This window comes from Tetrao urogallus (assembly GCF_951394365.1).
Source record: "Tetrao urogallus genome assembly, chromosome: 15".
NCBI lineage: Eukaryota > Metazoa > Chordata > Aves > Galliformes > Phasianidae > Tetrao > Tetrao urogallus.
In genome coordinates this window covers 11,665,126-11,688,038 of record NC_136828.1, presented here as the reverse complement: position 1 = coordinate 11,688,038, position 22,913 = coordinate 11,665,126, and the positions used below count along the sequence as shown (strand labels likewise).

At 51.1% G+C, this 22,913-nt stretch overlaps 1 protein-coding gene across 1 annotated transcript; it reads left to right on the top strand.

The window, feature by feature from the left end:
- Nucleotides 1–13,875: 13,875 nt before the first annotated feature.
- Nucleotides 13,876–20,791, top strand: AMZ1 (archaelysin family metallopeptidase 1; the record flags this gene model as incomplete). The annotated part of the gene is made up of 6 exons (XM_079542980.1): nucleotides 13,876–14,179; nucleotides 14,813–14,980; nucleotides 15,365–15,493; nucleotides 15,780–15,943; nucleotides 16,201–16,377; nucleotides 20,222–20,791. 6 exons carry the CDS (start codon nucleotides 13,876–13,878, stop codon nucleotides 20,789–20,791), a joined length of 1,512 nt encoding a protein of 503 aa, XP_079399106.1.
- Between the last annotated feature and the right edge of the window lie 2,122 nt (nucleotides 20,792–22,913).

Genomic DNA, 22,913 nt, shown 5'->3' with positions numbered 1-22,913 from the left:
CAGCAGCCACACCCCTGTGCTGTGTCATTTCCCTCCAGCACTGTGGGTTTTGTCCTCTGCTGAGAAACAAAGCACTGCTAAACGTAGCACAGCCAGACCTCAGACCTCGGTGGCAGAGCTGCTCCTCTCTGTGCTCATAGCCCATCTTTCAAACAAGCTGAGTGCCTTTGCAGAGGGGGATGGCACAACGCTGGTGATGTTTCATGCATTGTCTCTGCCCGGTGACAGTGGTTCTGGTGCTCCCATTTGGGGGTCATTTCCCAGGTCAGGTGTAAAGTAACACTGGGATCTTAAAGAGGGCTGTGGTGGGGCTGCTCATTTTCACACCTGTGTGCCGTGCTGTACAAACACCCTTTGTGGGGCTGGTCACACAACTCCTGTTATGTGCCAGCAATAAAGCAGCAGCTAAAAGAAGAGCTGACAGCAGTTGCTAAGTGACAGCGTCCATATAGGCTTGAACAGCCATGGGATGGGCGCAGGGAGCTGCACAGCAATCCCACTTTGTCCATAGAATTAAGGGAAAAAACACTTCTCAGTACCATCCAATATCCTTAGCTGATGCATCCAAACCAGCAGCACCAAATGTTCACTGCTGTTCACTCTTCCCACCACTTCCTCCCCAGTGAACTGGTGCACAGGACAACACCACGACATTTTTGGCTGAACAGCCCATTCTGATCAACAGGAAACAATGACAGTGTTGGCACTGATGGTTATTGGAAAAATCAACAGCAACAAAACCCAGCAAAAATCCACCCATCAGCTTTCCAAGCAAACCCATGGCTATGATTAACACTGAGCAGAGCTGTTGTATTGGAAAAATACGGTAACTTTTTCAGAGCTTCAAACAACGTATGTCCTTATAAAGAAAGCATTTAAACTTAGTTGACTAAAATGGTGACCAAGCTGAGGAGCCCACAGACCTGCAGGGCATGAAGGTTCACCTGCTCCTGACAGGGCTGGGAGCAAGGAGACCATGAGCACTGCTTTGCCTGGGTGGAGAACTGCTCATCCCCAAAGAGGAGAGACTAATGGGCACCACTGGCAGCTCGGTGCCCCCAGGCAAGGTACGCTTTGAAAAGAGAAAAACATCAGCAATGCAAGCAGGCTCTGTACAAACTCTTGCTCACCTTGCATGCTATCACACACTGCAGAAGCAGTCCGAGGCTGTGTTGGTAACAGAGACAAAGGGACTGATCCATCAGCACCCTGTGAACAGCAGGAAGTGACCAGGAAGTGTCACCACCCAGCTGCAAAGGGAGGAGAGGATCACAAACACTGCTCAGCTGCCTGAGTGCACACACAGTACAGACATGAAGGACCACCTCTGCCCATCAGTGCAGCGTGGAGAACCTGTCAGCACGTGGCCCACCTTCACTGCAAGCCACTGCTGAACCGAACGATGCCCTTTTCTAATGGATTCCCTTCCAGCTCCATCTACACAACTCTCAATTTCCAGTGCTGGTAGGAGCTGCCCTGACCCTGCTGCCAGCTCTCACAGCACAGAGCTCATGCCAGCACAATCAGAGCTCATCCAGACAGATAAAGCCAGCTTGGCTGTTGCCTTTGGTCACTGCCCCCATGTTATCATATCAAACACTTCCCTTCTGCACATTCCTCCAACGTAAAATGTGAATTTGCTCTCTATTCCATCCAGAAATGCAGCCAGCTAACTGTACATTCTCATAGCTCTTCTCCTTATTGCTCACATTTCTTCTCAACAGCCAGGACAACGTGCCCTGTCCTGGCACCAAAGCTCTATGAATCATACAGCACAAACACAACACTGCAGTGCAGACAAAGGTCTGATCCTCAGCAGCACTAAATCAGCTCAGAGGTGCAGTCTGGCCAAGCGAGAGGCACATCCCCAGTGCGTGCTGCAGCACAGCTTCACCCCGCTGGTGCTACAGATATGGCATCATGGAAAGAAGAACAGAGCCCTCCTGCCTCTCAAGTTCCTGCACTGGGAACTTCTGACCTGAGGGAATCAGCACTGCCTTCCTCCTGAGTTTGGGAGCATCTTCCCCACCCTTCATGTAGTGCGATGAGATCAAAGATCCATCTCCATGGAAACGTCTGAGCGCACAGAGTTGCTGCACTACGGCGCTGCATCCTGCTCGTGGGCTTTGGCACTGCTGCTTGGAGCAGAAGCTTTAAGATCACATGTGTCAGCATTCGGATCTCTGCTTGATGAGTAATAATTGATTACACGAGCAGCGTGAGTATAAATAGCACATACTATGGAGTGTGACAGTACAGCAAGTATAGGGAGTTCGATGCAGTTTTGGGGAGACACAGCCAGCAGATGTGCATTTTGTAAAACGTGGGGTTTTCTCTGGGGGAGAGGCAGGAGGGAGCAGCCATACCTGTCACTGTGTGCCTCCATCAGCTCCAGATGCAGTGCTGATCACAGTGGTCATCCAGCTGCGCACAGAGGAACTCTGTACCCACTCTCCTACCACCTCCAGGCTGTCTCCTGCTGCTCCCAAACAGATGAGGGACATTCGTGCTCTTCCATAGCAGATACAGCCACCTGCTGTCTGCTGTCCTCACACCTGCAGCTGGGTAGGACTGCCTGCACGCACAGAGCCCAGAACCAAGGTGGGCAGAGCAGCTGAAGCCCATCACTGCCCACTCAGACATCTCTGCAGGGAGGGCTGGGCACACTCCACAGGGACTGCCAGTGGAGCAGCAGCAGCCCAGCAAAGCCTTCATGAGCTCTCTGCGCTGGGACCAGCCGTGACTGGAGGCACGATGCTGGGTCACTGTAACAATCTCCTGTCCGGTAGTGCTGAGCCCTTGCTATCCCAGCACAGTCCATCCCACATCCTAGGAGGTGGAAAACAAAAATTGCAAAGAAATAGATGTGGTTTATGATGCTGTTGTTCTTAGCTCAGCTCACCACGTGGCCACGCGAAGTGGTGACCTGCTGCAACATGGGCAGGACGGAAACACTCAGAGAGTGACAGAAAGTGGCTGTAAATATTCAGCTCCACAGAAAATCCTCTATTCCACTTACGTGAGGTTTAAGCCAAGGCCAGGACATAAGAAAGAGAAAGAACTCACTCATGTCCTGAGAAAGGAGAGCAGCAAACAGCAAAGCAGAGCTGACAGCGCTGATGTGGGGAGCTCCAAAGAGCTCACACCATGTCTCACTGCTGCGTGCAGCAACACTGAGCTCCAAGTCACCCATATGCACAGACTGTTATTTCTGTAATCATATTAGAGAATTTCAGAATAGCAACTGTGCAGTGAGCAGCCCAGCTGCCAGCGTTTAGCCTTACCCTAGGGCACAGGCAGAGAATGCCAGGCTTGAATTAATGCCATATAAGCTGCACCATGCTGAGTTTCATAGCTTAATTATAAAAGAGAAAGCAATAATCAGGGGATCTATAAGGCTAATAAACGTTCTGAGAGCACCGAGTGTGACACAAGAGCCACAGCCAGTGTGACAGGACATGAATGCATTTAAAAAGCACATTAATCACACGCCATGCACTAATTTGCAGCTGGCTTCCAGCAACAGCACTTGGCCTTTAGCCACCTTCGTGGCATCCCTGGGTGAAAGCAGACCGGCACCGGAGCAATGCCAGCACCATGAGCAGTGACCCAGCCACGAGCCAGGACGTGGGGGCTCATCCTGCAGGACACGGCCCAGCTCCCAGCCCTGCTGCTCCCAGTGCATCCACTGTGCTCAGTTTGGTGCTGGCAGTGCCCACCAGTGAGTTCATCCAGCCAAGGGCAGCCAAGGAGAAAATTGGGGCACTGTGACTTGCCCAAACATCTCAGTGTCTCTGAATCTCTCTCCATCTCGTATCTCATCTCACTGCAGCTTTTTAATTGCACAGCTTGATGCTGGGCTTTGCTTCTTGTTCAAAGATTCCCTTGTTTTTATACACAGTACATTTTTCTCTGGAGCGCACTGTCTCCATTTAATTATTGCCCATTGAAACTCAACGCCTTTGCCTCTCTCTTAGGAAAAACTCCGATAGAGCTTAAAATGAAGCTGCCACCAAGGAGAACACCTCCACCAAGGAGAACACCTCCACCAAGGAGAACACCTCCACCTGTGCTTTCCCAAATTCCTCTGCACCAAGGTGCCTACCTGCCCTGCACCACTGCTGACACCAGCTGGGTGCTCCCTGGGCCGAAATGCCGCAGACTGGGAGCCAGACCCATGTGCACAAGGGAAACCCAAAGTGCTCCCAAATACCCACTTCTGCCCAGTAATTCACTGCATCACTGCATCCTCCTCGCTTTGCCCTCCGCAAAGGGCAGCTCTCTTCACATTTGTGCTCTGATGTTAGCATCAGACAAACGTGCATTGAAGCATCTGCGCTTCTTCTCTTCCTAATAATCCCAAATTTAACTTTGTCCTACTTAGCACCTCCTCTGACACCGGGAAATGAGATGCTATTTCTGCTGGCCTCAATACTGGACCCAGGGAAAACACAGAGCAGGTCCGGGCTGGGCTTAAAGCCTGGGATGGATTGCTCCAGCACAGCCTCCTTCCATGGGGCTCCTGAACCTCGGACAGGAGCCACAAAGCACTGATCCCCCACATTGCCAGCAGCAAAAATAAAAATGAATTTAAAAGTACCTAAACCCTCTGCAAAGATACAGGGATCTGAAATCTCTCTTCCTTTGTGGAGCACAAACACCAACTGCCCACAGGGAGATTCCAAACACGAGATCAGTGCTGGAAAGGGAAAGCAGCTCTGCAAACGAGCAGAGCTTGGGATAAGAGAAGTTTTCCTTCTATTACCAGTACAGCAGAACTGAAGCAGCGATCAGCCAGCTGCAGGAGGGACAGCCCCTTCCCCAGGGTCTCAAACCTCAGGCTCCATTTAAAAGCCTTAATAAACCCAGGATATAGGTGGTACCGTGACCTAGTAACAGATCTGCAAACAAACGGCTCCCGCTTCACTTAATCGCTGTTCTTTCCCCTCCCTCCCCTCAGCCTCCAGCAGCAGTTGTAGCAGCAGATTGCGCTCACTGATCAGAGCAGGGCTGGGGCTGTTTGTCTCTTCCAGTCTGTGTCACTGCAGGAGCACCAGCCCAGCGCTGTTTCTGTCAGTTCCCCAGCCCACTGATGGAGATGGGCTGTGCCAGGACACAGTGCAGAGGGACAGTTCTGCTTGCAGGCATGATCCAGTGCCTTGGGGACACCGATGCCCCAGCTCTCTCATCTCCCAGAAGGGCCTGCTGCCTGCTGCTCCCTTCTCCTCCATCATCCTTTACTGCTGCTGCTCCTCACCACTTGGTGGGAAAAGCAAAAAAATCCTGACAACATCACTGTTTGCCTCCATGAGGTCCATCCCAACTGCTGAGGGCAGGGCGATGGGTGGGCAGAGCAGCAGCTGGGCACAGGAGGAACCTGTTCAGGCACCAGAGTGACACATCATAGCTTTTAAGGATATTACAGAGAGTGAATGGAAGAGACAAGGAACGGCTCTCCTTCTTGTGCCCTCTGATGCAGGCAGAGCCAGAACAGCAGTTTCAGAGGGGAAGCACAAAGCTGTCACAGCCTGTCTCACACAGTCCCCAGCCTGCACAAGGAGAACACCTGCTTTATTGATTCCTCATCTCCTGCTTCAGACTGTCCTGCTACCAGAAACGCACCACCACATCTCCAGCCTACAAAGAAGGCAAACCTGTCCCCAGCAGCACTCCCAGCGTGGTAACCCTCAGCCTCTGCTACAAACTGCTCAGTCCCGCTTCTCCCTTTCCCTCACCATCAACGAACAGCACCCAAAGTCTGTCCCTGCCAGAAACCTTTACATCACTCCTTTTTGCAAAGCAGCATCTTAAGGCCAGGCTCTTGTTCTGGTGCGTTCCCCCATCCTCCTCCTGGTGCTCCTGGCAGGACTGCACCTGAGTTAGGACCAAGCACAATGTGGCTGCTGTTAATGCAGCCCTTAGCAGGGCTGCTCAAATCTAGATCAGGGCTTTGCGGTCACAGAGCAGAAAGAGAACAGAAGAGCCCACAATGCTTTGTCAAGGCTGCTTTTCACACTCAAACTTTAAGAAAGTTTGCTCATACGCATTTCTGCTTTGTGGTAGCAGACCAGACTGCTGCTAAATGCACCCTGCCTCCTTCAAAACTGCTGCAGATTGCAAAGACAGAGAAATAACACCAACTTCTCAACAGCCTAAGCACCAATCCCAGGAGAAAGTGTCACACCTGCAGCATTCAGCAGGAGCAGAACCTTCCTGGGTTGCACAAAACCCAGCACTGTGTGCCTGCCTGGAGCCCATCTCGCAGAAAAGGCATCTTATCTTATTCAGAAAACTCCAACACATGTGGAGGCTGTCCTCAGCAATTTATTCCAGGAGCTCATCAGCTTCATTCTAAAGAAAAAAACCCAGTGTGTTGTTTCCTCATTTCAGCTTGTCTGGCTCCAGTCTGTGGCTGTTGTTTGGTCTCCTGTCCGTGGCTCACACAGCACTCAGTACTGACATTTTCCCTCATGGAGATATCCATGTGTGCAGCTTTCTTCAGATGACCAAAGGACACTCTCTCAAGAGCTAGTCAGTCCTGGTGTTGTTCTGGGGCAGATTCCCTTCTGTTTGTGAGGACACCACAGCAGCACCAGTCCTGTTCAGCTGTGCTGACTGATCTGCAGGTGGGCAGCTAAAGCAAGCATTAAATACCAAGGTTGCAATAGGTTTTGTAGGAAATAAACCTAAGTCTCCATTCCTGGAGCACACTGCCAGCATTGCTGCCTGGTTTAGCTCTTGGCTTCTCCGGGGCAGGAGCTGCCTGTCTGGGGTTTGTGTTGCTCTGAACACACTGCTGGTGTACTACAAACAACACAGAGATACATCATTTCAGATAATTAATACAAATAAACATTAATTACAAGCAGCAACCAATTAAAACTGAACAGAGGGCATCTCCCATGCTTTGGTGAGCAGATGAAGGGAAGGGATGATGCTGCAAGGCCGTCAGGCCCAGCCCTGCCCCCACACTGCACTGCAGAAAGGTTCCCACAGAGGCTGCCAGGTGAGACTGCTGCTGCTCCCCTCCTTCAGATTATGATAACAGCTAATTAAGGCAATTTCTCACCAGTGATGCTCTCAGTGCCTTAAGAGCAACGCAGAGCCCAGGGTGGCAGGCTGCTGCATGCAGTGATTTTCTTATCCTGGTGCTCACTAACCCCGCAGTGCTGCAATCTATCCACCTGTATGGCCACTGAGGCTCTGGTGGAGTATTCCTGCTGTACCCTGCAGAGCTGTGCCTGCAGTGTGGGCTGCAAGGAGCACTGCAGCTCCACAGCCTGAGAAATGTGTTCCTAACTTCTGTTTGTGTCACTCAGGGACAAAGTCCAGGTTCCAGCTGGAATCTTCCTTTGTCCTTCCATCTAGTGATGGAGAAATGCAGGATCAAAGCACTGTAAGGATCAAAACACAAAAGCTAGACTACATGAGGAAATGGGGCTGGAGATCCACTCCTCCAGTGTAATTAACCTTCCTGAGAACAGATAGTATTCCCAAATTAAAGGACACCCTGGGACACAGAAACACATCCACGTCATGCGAGCGATGCGCTAAGAGGAGCGTCAAGGCAAACACAGCCACCACTCCCATGGAGCAGATCTCATCAGTCTCCGGTACAACCACATAACTAGAGCTCTGCTCTCCAGACACCCACTCCAACCTTCGTTTCTTATTAACAGAGCAGATTAAAGAGCTCTCAACCCTTGCGGCACCGACACGTCGCCCAGCCCCGGGCTCCCGGCAGGAGCGCGCTCCCATCGCTCCTCTCCTGGCTCCAGCGGGGACCCGCCGGTGCCGACAGCCCCTTCCCAGAGCCCCGTTTACCCTTTTTCCTCCAAAACCATTTTGCGGGGCTGCCCTGCAGCCCGACGTAGGGTTCAGCCCCGCGCTGCCCGCCGGTCCCCCCGGCCCCTCTCCGGCGCTGCCCCCGGCGCTTTCCCCCGCGGGGTTCGGGGCGGCTCCCGGCGGCAGCTCGGCGAATCCCGTGGGCTCCCGGCGGAGGGGCCAAGCCCCACTCGTGCCGCTTTTTCTCCCCCTTTTTCTTCCTCCTCCTGCTGCTGCTGCTGCTGCTGCTGCTGCCGCCGCCGCCGCCGCCGCCGCCGCTCCTCCTGCCGCCGCTGCCCGGCTCCGCTCCGCCTCGCCAGCCCCGAGCCGGCTGCCCCGGCCCTAGCGATCCTCCCCGGCTTCCGCAGCCCCGGCCCGGCGGGCGGTGAGTGCTGGGGGTCCCGGGGGCTCGGGGTGGGCGCGGAGTCGGGAGGATTCGAGCGGTCATCCTAACCGGGAGGGAATGGGGGCTGCCGGTTCCGGAGGGCGGAGGGTCGGGACCCTTCCGTGGGATCCCCCCCTCCCCCGTGGGCTGTCCCCGCCTTTTGGGGGGAGCAGCTTGGGGGCATCGTTCTACGTGACCAAGGTCCTGCTTGCGGCAGCCCCTATGCCGGAGTGCAAGGGGCTGCTCTTGGGGTATTCCTCCCAAAGAGGGGTGGTGGGGCTTCAGCGAGGGCATCCGCCAGCACCTCCAAGACATTCTCAGATCGTCGTTTCGGCGTGCCCGGGGTTCTGCTCCGGGAGCTGCCCTTGGAGCATCCTCCCAGGGGCTTGGGTGCAGGGGCTCAGCTGGGCTCTGCGGGCCGTGGAGCAGCAGCTCAGGGCGCTGAGGGATCTCTTCCTTCCCCTCATACCAAGCCGTGTGATCCCGAAGCAAAATGCCCCGGATCCAAATCTGCAGGGTCGGGTGGGCCTGGGGGTCCCCCAGAACAGGAGCTGCTCCTGCAGCACTTCCAGAACGTGCCCGTTCGCTGAAACAGCTCCAGCTGCCGAGGGCTCGGCTACAGACGGCCACGGTGAGGTCGTGGGTGTGGGGCTGCCCTCTGCAGCCGCGCTGCTGTGTGGCTTCCTGACAGAGACACTGCAAAAGGAGCATCCCCTGCCTCGTGCTGCCGCTTTACAGAGCACCTGGTTTCCTGGGGAAGAGACACAGCATTACAGTGCATTTATACCACATGATGAACTACTTTTATAATGCCTGCACTTGAGGGAATATCTAACCATAGCCATACCTGTTTGGGCATTCCTCTGTATGGAAACCCTGCAGCTTCTATCCTGGCTGACACTGGGGCTGTCTTGCAGAACCCATTTAGTCTGTCTAGACAACTACGATGAAGAGTGAAGTGCCCAGAGCTGTGAATGATTACAGCCTGGATATCTCGGCAGCACTATGTTTGTTGTAGAGCACTGACAGGCAGTGTGCTCTAATTCTGGGCTGCCCTTGGGTCCTTGGTTATCAAATACGCAGAAAATATCCAGCAATGCATGCAAGTCTGTTGCATGTAAGAGCAAGGGAAGAAGAATGCAGCCATCCCTTCATCTCACAGATGCATGGGAGAAACACCACTGAGAGTTTAACCAGAGAAGGAAAAATCCACGAGCACCAAAACCAATGAGATAGTGGGTGATGATAGTGGGAAGAGGACAGAGGGTGCATACCTTCATCTCCTCTTCTGTAGGGCAGCACAGATATTTCTGTAGTATTTGTGTGGCTCTTAGAGATCCTTAAATAGAAAGCACACACGAAAAAGCAGCATTATTTATGAGCACAGAATGAAATCCTTAGGATAGAAGACAAACTATGGGTAATGCATGTCCTTAATACATATTCATAGCAGAACGTATGAAAGAGAGCAGGCTTTAACATAAAACAAAATCAAGAGGGAAGCGGATGTGTAAGTGCTTGGAAATAATCTGCAAGCATCTGTCTCCATCTTAGGTGGTTAATGACCTTTACAATTCCAGTCTTTAATACCACAAACCTTTCTGCCCATGGGTTGTCCATCTGCCCAGGCCAGCAGCCCATGGGAAGTCACAAGGCAGACTGAGGTGAGGTGCCCTGCAGCAATAAGCCCCCATGCTTTCAGCCTGCAGGTAGACTGTCCTCCCGAGTGAATCTCAGGAGGTTTCCTGGGAACGACTCATTTTCAGAGACCACACAAATCATCTGTTTCAGAGTCACAGGCGTATGCTGGAGACGTTACGCATAAATATTATTGGGATATGGCAGCAGGAGGCTTTTATCTGTCTGTGTGGATGGGAACACACCGAGATCTGACTCAGCGTTTTGTTGCCACAGATTGAAAAGGGCTCCAGCTCCTCATGGGCACAAGCACGGGGCAGAATCAGACCCAGGGTGCATTTCCTCTGTGAGCAGAGCAGATTCGGAGAGTTGCTAAGAATCCCCAAATCCCCCTTCAGCCTCCAGTTGTCCCTTTCCAGGCCTGAAACTGGCAAAATGCATCTATTCTGACCTTGGCAGCTGAGCCCAGTGGGTAGGCAAAGCCTCAGGCTGTGTGAGGACTGCAACCAGGTCACTGAGGGAGGAGAGGAACAGCGGGGACATTATTTGCACTAGGGTTAAATCCTTGCACACGTCCACTGTCCTCTGTCCCACTGTGCTGGACTTGCCCATTGGGCATCCATTCTGTGCTGTCAGCAAACGTTGATAAAACTGCTCTCAGGTCATTTCTGTTATATCAGGAAGGTGAGAATGCTCTGCCAGTGGCAGCAGCAGGTATCAACTGCAAATCTCAGGAAAAGAGCTGTTAGAGCAACTAGGGTGTGCTGATAATTAGCTAACGCTTGTTCTGTTTGCTCTGGGCTCTTCATTGCTGCTGACCGGCTATGAATCTTCTGCTCTCTCCCTGCCTGTTTACAGTACAGCACCTAAATCAAGCCATTAATCAGTTTTAACAGTCTCTGCTAATGCCTCTCTGACACCCAAGCAGCCCAGTTAAAGGAGTCTGTCTCTCAATACTGCACAATAGCCAAGAGGGGAGAACACCTGAATCAGAGAGAAACACCTTACAAGCAGGCTTAGAAAATGAACAGCTTTACAATGGCCAACCTGTATCCATAGATGCCCCTTTTCTAGGCCGCATAATGCTGGTTCTCTGCACTCCAGACCATCTCTGTTGGCCATCCCATCACGGATGAACTCATGCTGCATGGCACTGCCTTGGCTTTCCAGAGTTATGCTGTCAGCGCCAAGCATACCTGTCCAAGCAAGCAATGTCAATATAATAAGAGAATGAATGACATAGATGTGAATTTCAAATAGAATAATTCATAGGTAATTTCCAATTACAGAGAATAATTTATAGGCACCTGATTTGCAAAGGGAATAATTTACGATTAACCTGAATTGCACATGAAAGCATTTACAGGTTAGTGTGACAGTGGGGGTCTATGGGCTGTGAGTGCTCACGCTGGATATTTAGGGAATGCCCACAATTTTGGAAAAAAGTAAACATTAACAAATGGCTGCAAGTGGGAATAACAAAGTCCAGATTGGAAATAGGAATTTTTTTTCCCTGATAGTTAAAAGAAAAGAGAGAGAGAGAGAATGCCATGAGTGGAGACCCTCGCTTGCAGCAAATTATTGATGTAACTTTGCTTAAAGGATTTCCTCAAGTGCAACCAGAAGTCAATGGCCTTTTAAATGAGAGTTACTTTCTCCTCAGGGCTTGCTAATCAGATCCTATGGCTTGTCATTGGCCAAGACATCAAATGAATTGCTGCTTGCTCTAAAGACATAACATCTCCTTCTTAAATACCTGGAATGCATATGGAGGCACTGGTGCTTCCAGTTCTGTATCACTGCCTTGGTGTCTTAAAACTGCTGGAAAATGAATGCCCATTGCAACTGAAGTGCCATTCCCTCTGGAAGGACCACACTGGAGCATTATAGCAGCCCCAAAACAAGAGCTAAAAAATTACAAAGCCCTTCCACACCAGTCAATGAAAACAGCGCATCCATCTATTAGATCAAGCACAGATACCATCTTCTACAGTCAGCATTGCAAAAGAATCTGCTGAAGATGCCCATAACATTTTTCTGAAGCACTGATTTCCTGCAGTGAAGCACTCTAGAAATGCTTGTTAAATAGAAGCAATGGTGCTGGATTTGGTGAATGCAATGGGTTGCTGCTGTTCTCTTGGAAGCAAAACTGGTGTCCAAGAGAAGGAGGCACACAGTGCTCCAGACTGCAAGTGAGTTCCTGCCCTTGAGCTTCCCAAGCACCAAAGTGTAATCTTGGACATCCTCATGCATTGTGGGTGCTCACAAAATGCCCATGCTTATTGCTGGGGATGTCTGGTGCAGTGTGAATGTCTCCTTTTAGGAAGCATTGGGAAACAATGTATGTCCATAGCTTTGGGTGCACGCTGCATTTCATGAGAGAGCCCGGGGGAACGCAGGCTAAGAGACTGCCCCCATTGTGTTCATTACTGCATTCATCCACTCTTTGCTGCTTCCCATTTGGAAAAATCCATTCATTCTCTAAGCAGCTCCTCTCACATCCCCACGTACTCGCAGGCAGCGCTGATGAAAGCAGCTCCTGCTTCTCAGAAACCTTTGGCAAGATCACCACCAACCCAGGCTGAGCGCAGAGCTGGGCTTCCTGCTGAGCAGCAGGCAGGGCTCACACAGCTCAGCAGTGCTAACGTTGCTCATGCTTTCCCAGTGTCAGTTCTGAGTATGGTGGGAAAAAGGATGCTTGCATTTCGAGTTTGTGCAGGATGAGTGTTGCCTTGGACTACAGCAGGGTCAAGATTCAACTCCTGATGACTTCAGTAGGGTCAAAATCTCCCTTCAATTCAAACTTCCAAATCTTAAATTTGGAAGTAAGTCAGAAGCCAAGAGATTTATTTGGGTGACAGAGTGCAAAATAATCTCACATGCAGTCTTGTTGCAAAAACAACACGGACACTTTTTGGGCAATAAGAAGAGGTAGCTGAGAAAGCATCAGAGATTTTGTCTCCAGAATTCCATTGGTTTCAGGCCCTTGTACTACTTCAGATCCCACTGTGCTCCTGCTGTCAGGCTTTAATGCCAGCAGAATACAAAGCTTGCAAAAATAAAAGCAAGCTTTTTACCTGCTCCCTCTCCTCTGGGATATACCCTCAGCTCCACAGAAGATCACACAAAACAAGTCTTTTCTAAGGACTGCTTAAACAGACAACTATCTTCCCAAGGGTTAGATGTAAAGAAACTCAATTTTAAAGGGCTGCCACCTTTATCTTGTGGTGAAACTACCACAGACATCTTCCACTGTAACCGAGGAAAACATCTGGCTCATGTTGGTACTCTTATTTGAATATTGAATTCATGGCTATATCTCTGTCCCCACGGGGACCTGGTGACTGCTGAGCTACTTAAATTACAGATTAACCAGTTCCTCCTAAAAATACTGTACCTCCTTTTTTCCCCTCTCATTGCACAGTGCTGTTACAAAGTGATGACCAGCAGCTGATACACACACTTATCCACACGGGTTTCTTTTAAACCAGCATTAACTCACCTCACAGAAAATAATCCTTCTTCCTAGAATGTTTGTTTGCGTACCTACCTGCGTGTTTCCATCCTGCTGTACCCAGGTGGAGCACTTACCTGTACAAAGCAGCTTTTCCCAAAACACAGCTGCTAAATACTTGGGTTCCACTTGGCACTTCTGCTCTTCTTTCCCACCACGGACAGGAGCACTGCCTTTCAGCACCGCATAAGGGCTAACACAGCCAGAGGTTCGACACCCGACCTTAAACTGGAGCATCAATAAATAAACAGATAAACCCAACCATCTGATTTAACCCACACCTCTGCTCGCAGTACGGGGGCTGCGCATTCTCGAGCACCACCTGCTGGTGCATAAACCGGTGATGCTCATGAAGATGCAGGCCGTCCCATGACAGCTTCTCTCTCACACACATTTCAGGACACCCGGCCGGTGCTGCAGGCTCAAGCTAAGATCCCACAGCTGGAAGCCCGTGGCAACCAGATCTGAGAGCTGAGCTCTGCCAAATCCCCAACGGCCCGTGGGCCTCTCCGCAATGCTGCAGTGCAAACACACTCAGGAGTTCAGCTTCGGGCCCCGGGCTCTGAAGGATGCATTGATCTCCACCAATCCTGCTCTGCAGGAGCTCTATGCCAAGGCTTTCTCCAGGGCAGAAAAGCTGTTCCTTTCTGAAGCCTACAACCCACAGAGGACGCTTTTCTGCACGCTGCTCATCCGGACAGCTTTCGATTGGCTCCTCAGCCACCCCGATGCCCCAGAGGACTTTGAAACCTTCTACCATGCCGTGCTGAGGAGAAAGCAGAGCTTCTGCAGAAAGCACATCTACCTGCAGCCTATTGGTAAGGCATCCATACTGAGCAACCCAGCAAGGCACAAGGTGGGAGGGGGGGGGGGGACAACCCAACTCTATTGCCATCCTTCCTTTCTGCCAAGGAGGCAAGAAATATTTCCTACAAGGAAAGCTAAGTCCACAACAGCAAAGGTTCTGCTGTATCCCCAGTGCAGAGTCAGGAGTCATGATGACTACCAACAATACAGCTCCACAGAAAATACCATGGGTGCCCTTGGGTGAGATTTGATATGAATAGATATGCATAGATACATATATACATATCTGCATGTATGCATATGTAAAACAATGCTGGATAACGCAGCATTTTGGGAGCTCCATCCATGCCAATTCCCAGACAACAAGGAGCCCCCTGGCTCCACCCAGGTTAACCTTTCTGCACTGCTCAGCTCAAAGATAGCCTTCCTGCTCTGCAATGAGACCCCGCTTCCTCATGGTGACCCTCTGACAGAGCCCCCTCCTCTTCTCCACACCCACAAAACCATCTAGAGATGACTGCCCCATCCCAGAGCTAGCAATTAGCCTCAAAACAAGCCTGCCTTGGGGCCAGACCCACGGGACCCCCCCAGAGCTCCTGGTTCACTCTGGCCTTGGGGTGCTGACACCACAGCTTTCTCCTTAGACCTGACCGAAGGGCCTGCGGGACCCTCACTGCTGGATTCCCTTCAGAGCTGCGTGGAGTCTTTCTTCCTGGGGCTCCGTGTGAAGTGCCTTCCTTCCATCCCCATCTCATCAATTCACTGCTGCTACCGCCACAGCCAGGACTCAGACAGAGTGCAGCTGCATGCAGGTGAGGGTCTGGGTGTGCGGTGATAAGGCCCTCCATGGGGAAATGCCTGACATCACCCTTCATCAGGGAGGGAGAAATCTTGATTCTGGGGAAAACCCAGAACTCTGAGGCTGGAAGCAGGAATGAAAAGCAAAGAGACTTCCATCATGTTTTCCTCTGCTGTTTGTATTTTTTTCTGTGCTGTTCTGTCCAGATCCAGCACTGTTGCTCTCATGTGGGCTGAGCTCTCCCACAGTCTGTCCAGAGCCAAAGTAAATCCATGGGCTGGGTGATGCACAGGGGAGTTCTGAAGCCTTTCACATTTGGAAATCTGCTCCTGTGTGGCTCTTGTGCGTCTTCCAAGGATGCTTCAATTTAATGGGCATCTCTCCTGTGTTTGTCCAGATGGGATCCTGAACTTCCTGAAGAACAACAAGCCCATGGATGCTCTGTGTGTCCTCGGGCTCACTCTGTTGGACCTGTACCCATGTGAGACCTGGAGCTTCACATTCAGCAAATTCCTGCCAGGACAAGGTGAGACTGGAGTCTGATGATGTCCCAGCACAGCGTTTGGATAAGGCAGCACTGCATAAACATCATCCCTAATTTTTTTTTCACTGCCTGCTGGAAAGAGCTGGGTTTTTCCAACTTAAAATTAAGGGACTCACAGTGAGTAGTGATCCAGGGACACTATTTTAGGCAGAGGCATCCAAAGCACTGCAAACCTTGGAAGCATGTCTTTTTGCACCAGTACAGGCATGCTGAACTGGGGAAAAGCCACAAGCACCGATGCCTAGCCTCTGTACTCTTCTCTTTACAGAAGTGGGTGTCTGCAGCTTCGCCAGATTTTCTGGGGATTTCCCCCAGGCCAGCTGTAGCAGCTTGAACCCACTCACGAAGAAAGAACAGTTAAGTGATGTCAGCAAGGAGAGCCGAGAGCGGACCTTGCCATTCAGTGCCCAAGAGATGGTCCAGTGCTGTAAGGTAGGACCAGTGCTCTCCTGCACTCCCTATTTCTTGCTATCTGAGGTTCATTACTTCAGGCCTGAGCATAATCTGCCTCGCAGCCCAGAAACTCTGCTCGTGTACGCCCATACTCGCATGCACTTTGCATCTTGGTGCTCTATGGAGGCACCCCTCAACTCCCTGTGCCACCGGAGCAAACCGCAGTGCTGACTGCGTGGAGAGTCAACAGGACTCACAGCAATGCTGAGACAACTGATTTTCTGTTTTCCCAACAGGTGACCTGTCACGAGATTTGCCACCTGATGGGCCTGGGGACGTGCCGCTGGCTGCAGTGCATCATGCAGGGCGCGCTGAGCCTGGATGAAGCCCTGCTGCGACCCTTGGAGCCCTGCCCCATCTGCCTGCGCAAGCTGCAGCACGTCGTGGGCTTCAAGCTTGTCGAGCGCTACAGGGTGAGAGACAGAGCCACCAGCCAGGGGGCTACCCCCCAAATCCCAGCATTAGCATGCTCAGTTTCTATGAGAGCAGGTCATGCCTCAAACAAGAGCTATGATTTCAGTGCGGCCAGTGACCAACTCTCTAAGCAAGCTCTAGGGCTTCTGGCCAGCGACAAAGGCAGTGCAGCTGTTCTGCTATTGCTGTTCCCAAATTCAGGGTGGGCAGAGGTGAAGCCAGAGCAAGTTGTGGCCAGAGCAACAGCAGTTCCCATGTCCATGTTCTTTCTCATGTGCCAACGTGGTTTTCTCTGGGGCTACTGATATCCCAGAGGAAATATTAGCGGGGAACTTTGCTGCAGTTCCTCAGCTTAGCAGTTCAAGAAAGGATCCTCACGGACTACTTCCTAATAAATGGATCTTTTTCTCCCACCTACAGAACTGCTAACACCACATACAGACACTGTCAGGAGCAGAGCTAACCTCCCAGAAAGGGTTTTTCTGCCTCCGATGGCTAAAAAGCTGGGCTCAGTAGCCCAGTAGAATCACAGAATGGCCAGGGTTGGAAGGGACCTCAAGGATCATGAATCTCCAACCCCCCTGCCACATGCAGGGCCATCAAACTCCTCATTTAATACTAGACCAGGCTGCCCAGGGCCCCATCCAAGCTGACCTAGAAAACCTTCTGGGACAGGGCATCCACAGCCTCTCTGGGCAGCGTATTCCAGCATTCACTACTCTCACATTAAATAACTTCATCCTGACATTCAAACTAAATCTTCCCTCCTTCAACTTAAAACCATTTCCCCTTGTCCTGCTGTTATCTACCCTTTCAAAGAGTTGAACAGCAAGGAGGATATAAGTAATCTCACTGTTCTCACTCTGCATCCTACCTCCTCCTTCATTATTATTTCTGTCTGGCAAACATCATGTTCACAGACAGGATTTTCCCCTGCTGCCTCCTTTAAAGTCTGTGGTTATATCTGTAACGAGCAGAATGGGAATGGGGACAGCTCTGCTTCATTCAGCTTGGAAACAAAAACACAGAAACACAGCAGAGCACGTGGGGAAAATGCACGTGTGTGGTTGTGCTGCTTTCCTCGTGGTGTGAGCTGCCTGTGACCATTCGGTGCCTGCAGCTCCCCAAATCACCCAGAGCACCAGGGCAATGGACTGCTTTATTTCAATGCCTGACCTTCCAGCACCATCTCCTCCCAGAAGAGAAGTGCTATCTGCATTAAGCTCTTCTAGAAACGCTATTCCTTTACACCTGCAGCAAATACTGTATTTCCCCTGGCAGCAGCAAACTCAAACTCACAGAAAGCCCTCACTTGCCAAAGCTCACATCTGCTGCCTTGACAATGACAGCTCTGCGAGACGCAGCCTGCAATGATAGCTGTAAGAGGCTTTGCTTCTGCACTGAGGCAGGAGATCGTCGTGCCAGAGATTAATTCTGCAGTTAACTGTGAATGGAGCAGAGAACATCTGAAGATGATATCAAATCTGAAAACCAAGCTCCTTGCAAAGTGCGATTTGGGAAGTTGCGGCTGGCCCAAGTGCAAGCTTGGAGTCACACCTCCCTGTGCAGAATGAGCAAGAAGCAGCACCTGTCAGAGCAGAGCCAGACGGCCTCAGTGAGTGCAGGAAATGCCAGACAAAAAGCCGCTGCTCCCCAGGAGCAGGTAATGCTGCTAACGGCTGCAACTGAGAGATTATGGGCAGCAGAGCACGTGGGACAGGAAACCAGTCCTTACGTAGGAGGATGAGCCCTTCCATTTATTTATCTGAGTTACACTCAGAAACACACTCCATTTTGTCAGCTCAGCTGCTTACTCCACTGCAGGCTGTCTTGAAAACTGAAAGCCAACCAATTCGCATTGCATTTCCCCACCACCACCATTTCCACCTGCTCCAACGTTTCACAGCATCCCAGGTTGTTCTGCACACAGTGCCTATACCAGTTTGCACCGTTTGCAGTGGCCACACCGAAACCAACCAACCAACCAACCAGAAAGCAACCAGCAGTGCTCAAGCTGTGCTGAGAGTTTGGATCAGCAGCACAGGGCAGCTGTATCTCCATCACGGTGTTAATGAGCTTTGCAAGCTCACTCACTGGGGCACAAAAGCTGGTTTACCTGCCTGCAGGTAAGCTAAGCTGTAACATTATCCCTTTCTATTTACATGTGAGAACATAAAAAGAAGCTGCAGCCCTATGAACCCTTCATGTCTTGCAATCCATAAGCCACCAGACGATGAGTGACAGGAAAGATTTTTGGCTTTTGGCAGTGTACTCAAGGCAATTATCCCCTGCTTTAAAGAATTCAAACGTATTGTGGGAATGTCCTGGGAACGGTGCTAAGCAGCAGTTATGACTCTCTCTCAGACTTCCAGTCTTGGGAATTTTAGGAGGCATCGTAAAACCACGGAGTATTTGCAGCTTCCAAACAGCTCTGCTGTCTCCTTCCTCATCTGCTTCCTACTGCAGCTTCTGATGCCTTTGTGCTTTACACCCAGAAGGAAAGGCCCTCGGAGGTGGGATGAGGCAGGAGAAGAGCCATCCCTTCACATTTCTCCTTGCCCCAGAGGGAGGGGGCAGGGCAGACCAACTCAGCTGAAAGAGTCCATTTTCCTCTTGTATGAAATTCTTCCCTGAGGCTCCATGCACAGACTGCAACGAAACAGGGCCCATTTCTCCCACCCACTCAATTTGAGCTCTTTATCTTCTCTGTCATTTGCCTAAAGAGAAAGCAATAGAGAAGGAGAGGGGGCAGGGAGAAGGGGGATGCTCTTGTGCTCTGGCAGAAGACAGTTCTGTAGGACTTGGCATTTTGTGCCTGCTCCTCAACCACAACAGCACCAGGCTCTCTGGTGTCTATACAGACCCAGTACAGTGCTCAGTCCACTGGGGCTGCAGCTGGACTTAATGCCCTGTAGTTGTCACCTCTGCTTTTTCAAAGCAAATGCAGAGCTTTGCATCAATATCAGCTGGGAGTTGCAGCATGAAGATGGAGAAATAGACCACAAAAGCTGAAAAACACCCCAAAAACGCCAATGCATGCCAACAAGGCAGACAGGGAAATCACCTTTTATCCAGCGATGACTGGAGCAGTGATTCATTCCCCACAGCGTAAGTGTGCCAGAAGCAACCCGCTGTAGTGTTTAATATTTAAAAAGGAAATTGTCTCAGACATTTTCCTTTCATTAGTTCTTTCCTGGAGCTCAGCCTTCCAACTTGTGCATTTCAGCTCGAGAGGGGAAGAGCTGTTCTTAGGAGCACAGGGCACATTACCACAGGACTTAACGGCACAGTGGAAGAGAATTCCTCAGCACCATCTCAGGAGCTTTTCCAGGGACACGGTTTCCTCTAGCAAGGCCCTGATTTGGCTCTAGCAGAGATCACATACAGACAGGGGAGTTAATGCACTCCATTCTCCTTTTACTGTCTTCAATAATAGGACAGATTCAGTCCACATCTAAGACATGGACACTGACCAGAATCATAGAATGGCCTGGGTTGAAAAAGAGCACAGTGCTCATCCAGTTCCAACCCCCTGCTGTGTGCAGGGTTGCCAACCAGCAGACCAGGCTGCCCAGAGCCACATCCAGCCTGGCTTTGAATGCCTGCAGGGATGGGGTATCCACAGCCTCCTTGGGCAACCTGTTCCAGTGCCTCACCACCCTCTGTGAGAACAAAATACATGAGAAATAAAAGGAAGCCCCTGCTGTGTAAAGGAACATTCTCCTGCCCACGGCATCTCAAGCTGGGCTACCTGAGATGCTTGTGCTTACCTGAAAATGTTGGGTGAGGTGCACCTATTTCTTCCCATTCTCTAAAATGAAACCTTTTCCCTTCCCTTCGCAGAAGCTCTATGCTTGGACGCAGACCGTGCTGTCCACGTGGCCAAAGCAGGAGCCAGCAGACCTGTCAGCCTCAGAGGACATCCTTCCGCTCAGCTCGGACTCCGGGATGTGCTGTGAGAACGACTCCGAGGCCGTGACCTCCTTGTCGGAGCCGCTGACACCAGATGTGTGCAGCCAGGCGCTTTCCATCGGCCCGGAGCTGGAGCAGGACGAGCGGTCGTGCTCGCTGGCTGAGGTGCAGAGTCAGCCCCAGCTGGCAGGGCCCAGCCAGCCCGCGGATGTCATTAAAGATTATGAGCTGTGGCTGGAGATGTGCATCGCTGCCTTGGAGAGAAACGTCTCTGAGGAGGAACTGGCTCGAGTAGACAAGGCTGTGGATGCTCTGGCTAGGTGGGACATGTTCACGGGACAGCTGCCCGCTATGAAGAAGGATCTGCCCTTTGTTAGGGACAACACCGGGCTACGGAAAGTGCTCGGAGACAAGTTTTCCTCTTTGCGGAGGAAACTGAGTTCCAGAAAACTGTCCAAAGGGGAATCATCCCCTCATCGCTGGCGGTGGGAGGACAACTAGCAAGGGCCTGCCTCTGGATGGGTCAGCTTTGCTGCCGAGGCTTTGGCTGCATTGCTGCCCTGCTTCTGACCTCTCCCCACGAGTTGTTGCTGCCACACAGAAACTGGAACTCCCCTAGGAATAAAAGGTGTTTTGTTTTGTTTTGTTTTTTTTTTTTCTGATTGTGAGCATCTTTTTGACGTGATCAGTTCTTTGCTAAGGGTTTTTCTGTGCTGGTTTAAGTTATAGCGTGACCACAAGCTCCCATCAACTCCCATGTAGGCAACTTCATTTCCATGCTGCGTTTCATTTGGTCTGAAATGGGGTGGGAAGAGTCTATGCTAAACACCAAACAAGTTCACACAGAAGCTTGGGCCATCTGAACAAACAGATGCAAATTAAACCAGGGCAGCTCTCTTCCATACACAGAGCTCTCTCCTACTTAGCATTTCTGACTGAAGCACAGCTATTATTCCTCCCACACCAAAACACTCATCTCTATTCCGGCCGATGCTCTGTCAGCTGGAGGCTGAGCACAGGAGCACAGCTGAGGCCAAAACAGGGGGTCTGAGCAGGGGGAGGTGGGGGTGGATGGGCACAGAGGGGGTGAGCAGAGCAGAGCAGAAAGCTCCCTGGCAGCTCATCCACCATAAAGAGCAGCATTTGTGTGACTGCTGGTGGACACTCAAGGGGATCTCCGGAGCTGCTTCACTTCAAAGCCCGGCTTGGAGCCATGAGCTCAAGCTACTCACTCACATCCTCTGTACATTGGTACAGGAGAGAAAAAAAAAAAACAACAAACTGGCAAAATAAAAGATTTCACACGCACACAGATTACTAACTGTAACAGCGGGAATTACACATGCATTCCTCTCCCTGCTTTGAGAAGGCAAAAACCACAGCTTTCATGCTCTTCTCTGCTCTGTAAGCACTCACTGATGAGGAATGGGAGCCGTGCTGGCCCTGGGAGCTGCCTCCCACACAAGGCACACCGTGTGCAGGTACAGGTACGTATAGGTGGGGCTCCCACCACACTCAGCAACCTGCACACCAGCAAGGCTGAGCCCTCGCCATCTGTGGTTCGCTGATAACATCCCTGCAGCTCCCAAGGACACAGCTTCAGCCTTCTCCCTGCTGAACGTATCTGAATTAGCAACTGCAAAGGACAGAAAGCAGGCAGGGCCTGTTCAGCTGAGGGAGAAGGAGGGGGTTTCCCTGCGGAGCACTTGCCCTGTGCCCTGTGTGAGGACGGCCTCAGGAATCATCCAGTGTGTTTTTGGGGTGGGCAGGGCTGGCTCAGGACTCCTGACCCAACAGCAGAAAGCCCCCAGCAAATCCTACAGGAATGACAGCTCCACTCGCTGGCCCGTGCTTACTCATGTGTTGCTATAAGAGATTCACTATTTTAAGCATGAGATCTTTTTCATTCAGCCCTGTTTGCTCTCACTCAATTCCATAGGAATCGTTAGGCTGGACTCTAGAACTTTCCCCAAAGATACCATAAATGCAGGACAACACTGCCCGAGGGAAGGAGATGGCCTTCTGTCACAACCAAGTCCAAAGATAACACAGAAGAGGGTGGTATAAGCAACAGGAACTGCAGACAGCAGCCAGGGATGGGAACCTCCCTCTGAGAAGCTTTGGCTTGCGGTCTGACATGTGCTCTGTTGTGAAAGCACAGAGCTGATGAAGAAATGCTGCTCACTCATAAGATATTTCTGATGCTGTAGTGACAGAACCAGCACTTACCAGCTCAGCTTGTCCAGGAGAAAGGAGTAGATGAGCACAGCAGCTCAGAGCTCCATTCACTGCCAAGGAGCTCAGCTGTGTGGTTATGGGCAGGGGAGCCCAGGGCTTTCCAAATCAGCAAGGTTTGGTTCCCAGGTGTGCTCACAAGCACATATTGAGTCTGCAGTTCACCAACCATTGCTAACACACCATCACTGAAAGTGCTCAGGGAACAAAAGGCAGCCATTCCCAAAGCCCCTGATGTAGATGAGGACCCAAGATTCCAAATACTTAGTTGAAGAAAGGCCAACAGTGCTCCCATGAAGCATTTCACACTGTGCACCTGCCAACGTAATGGAGTGAGCATTAACGGCATTAACGGCTCACACAAGAAACAACTGAGATTTGCCACAGA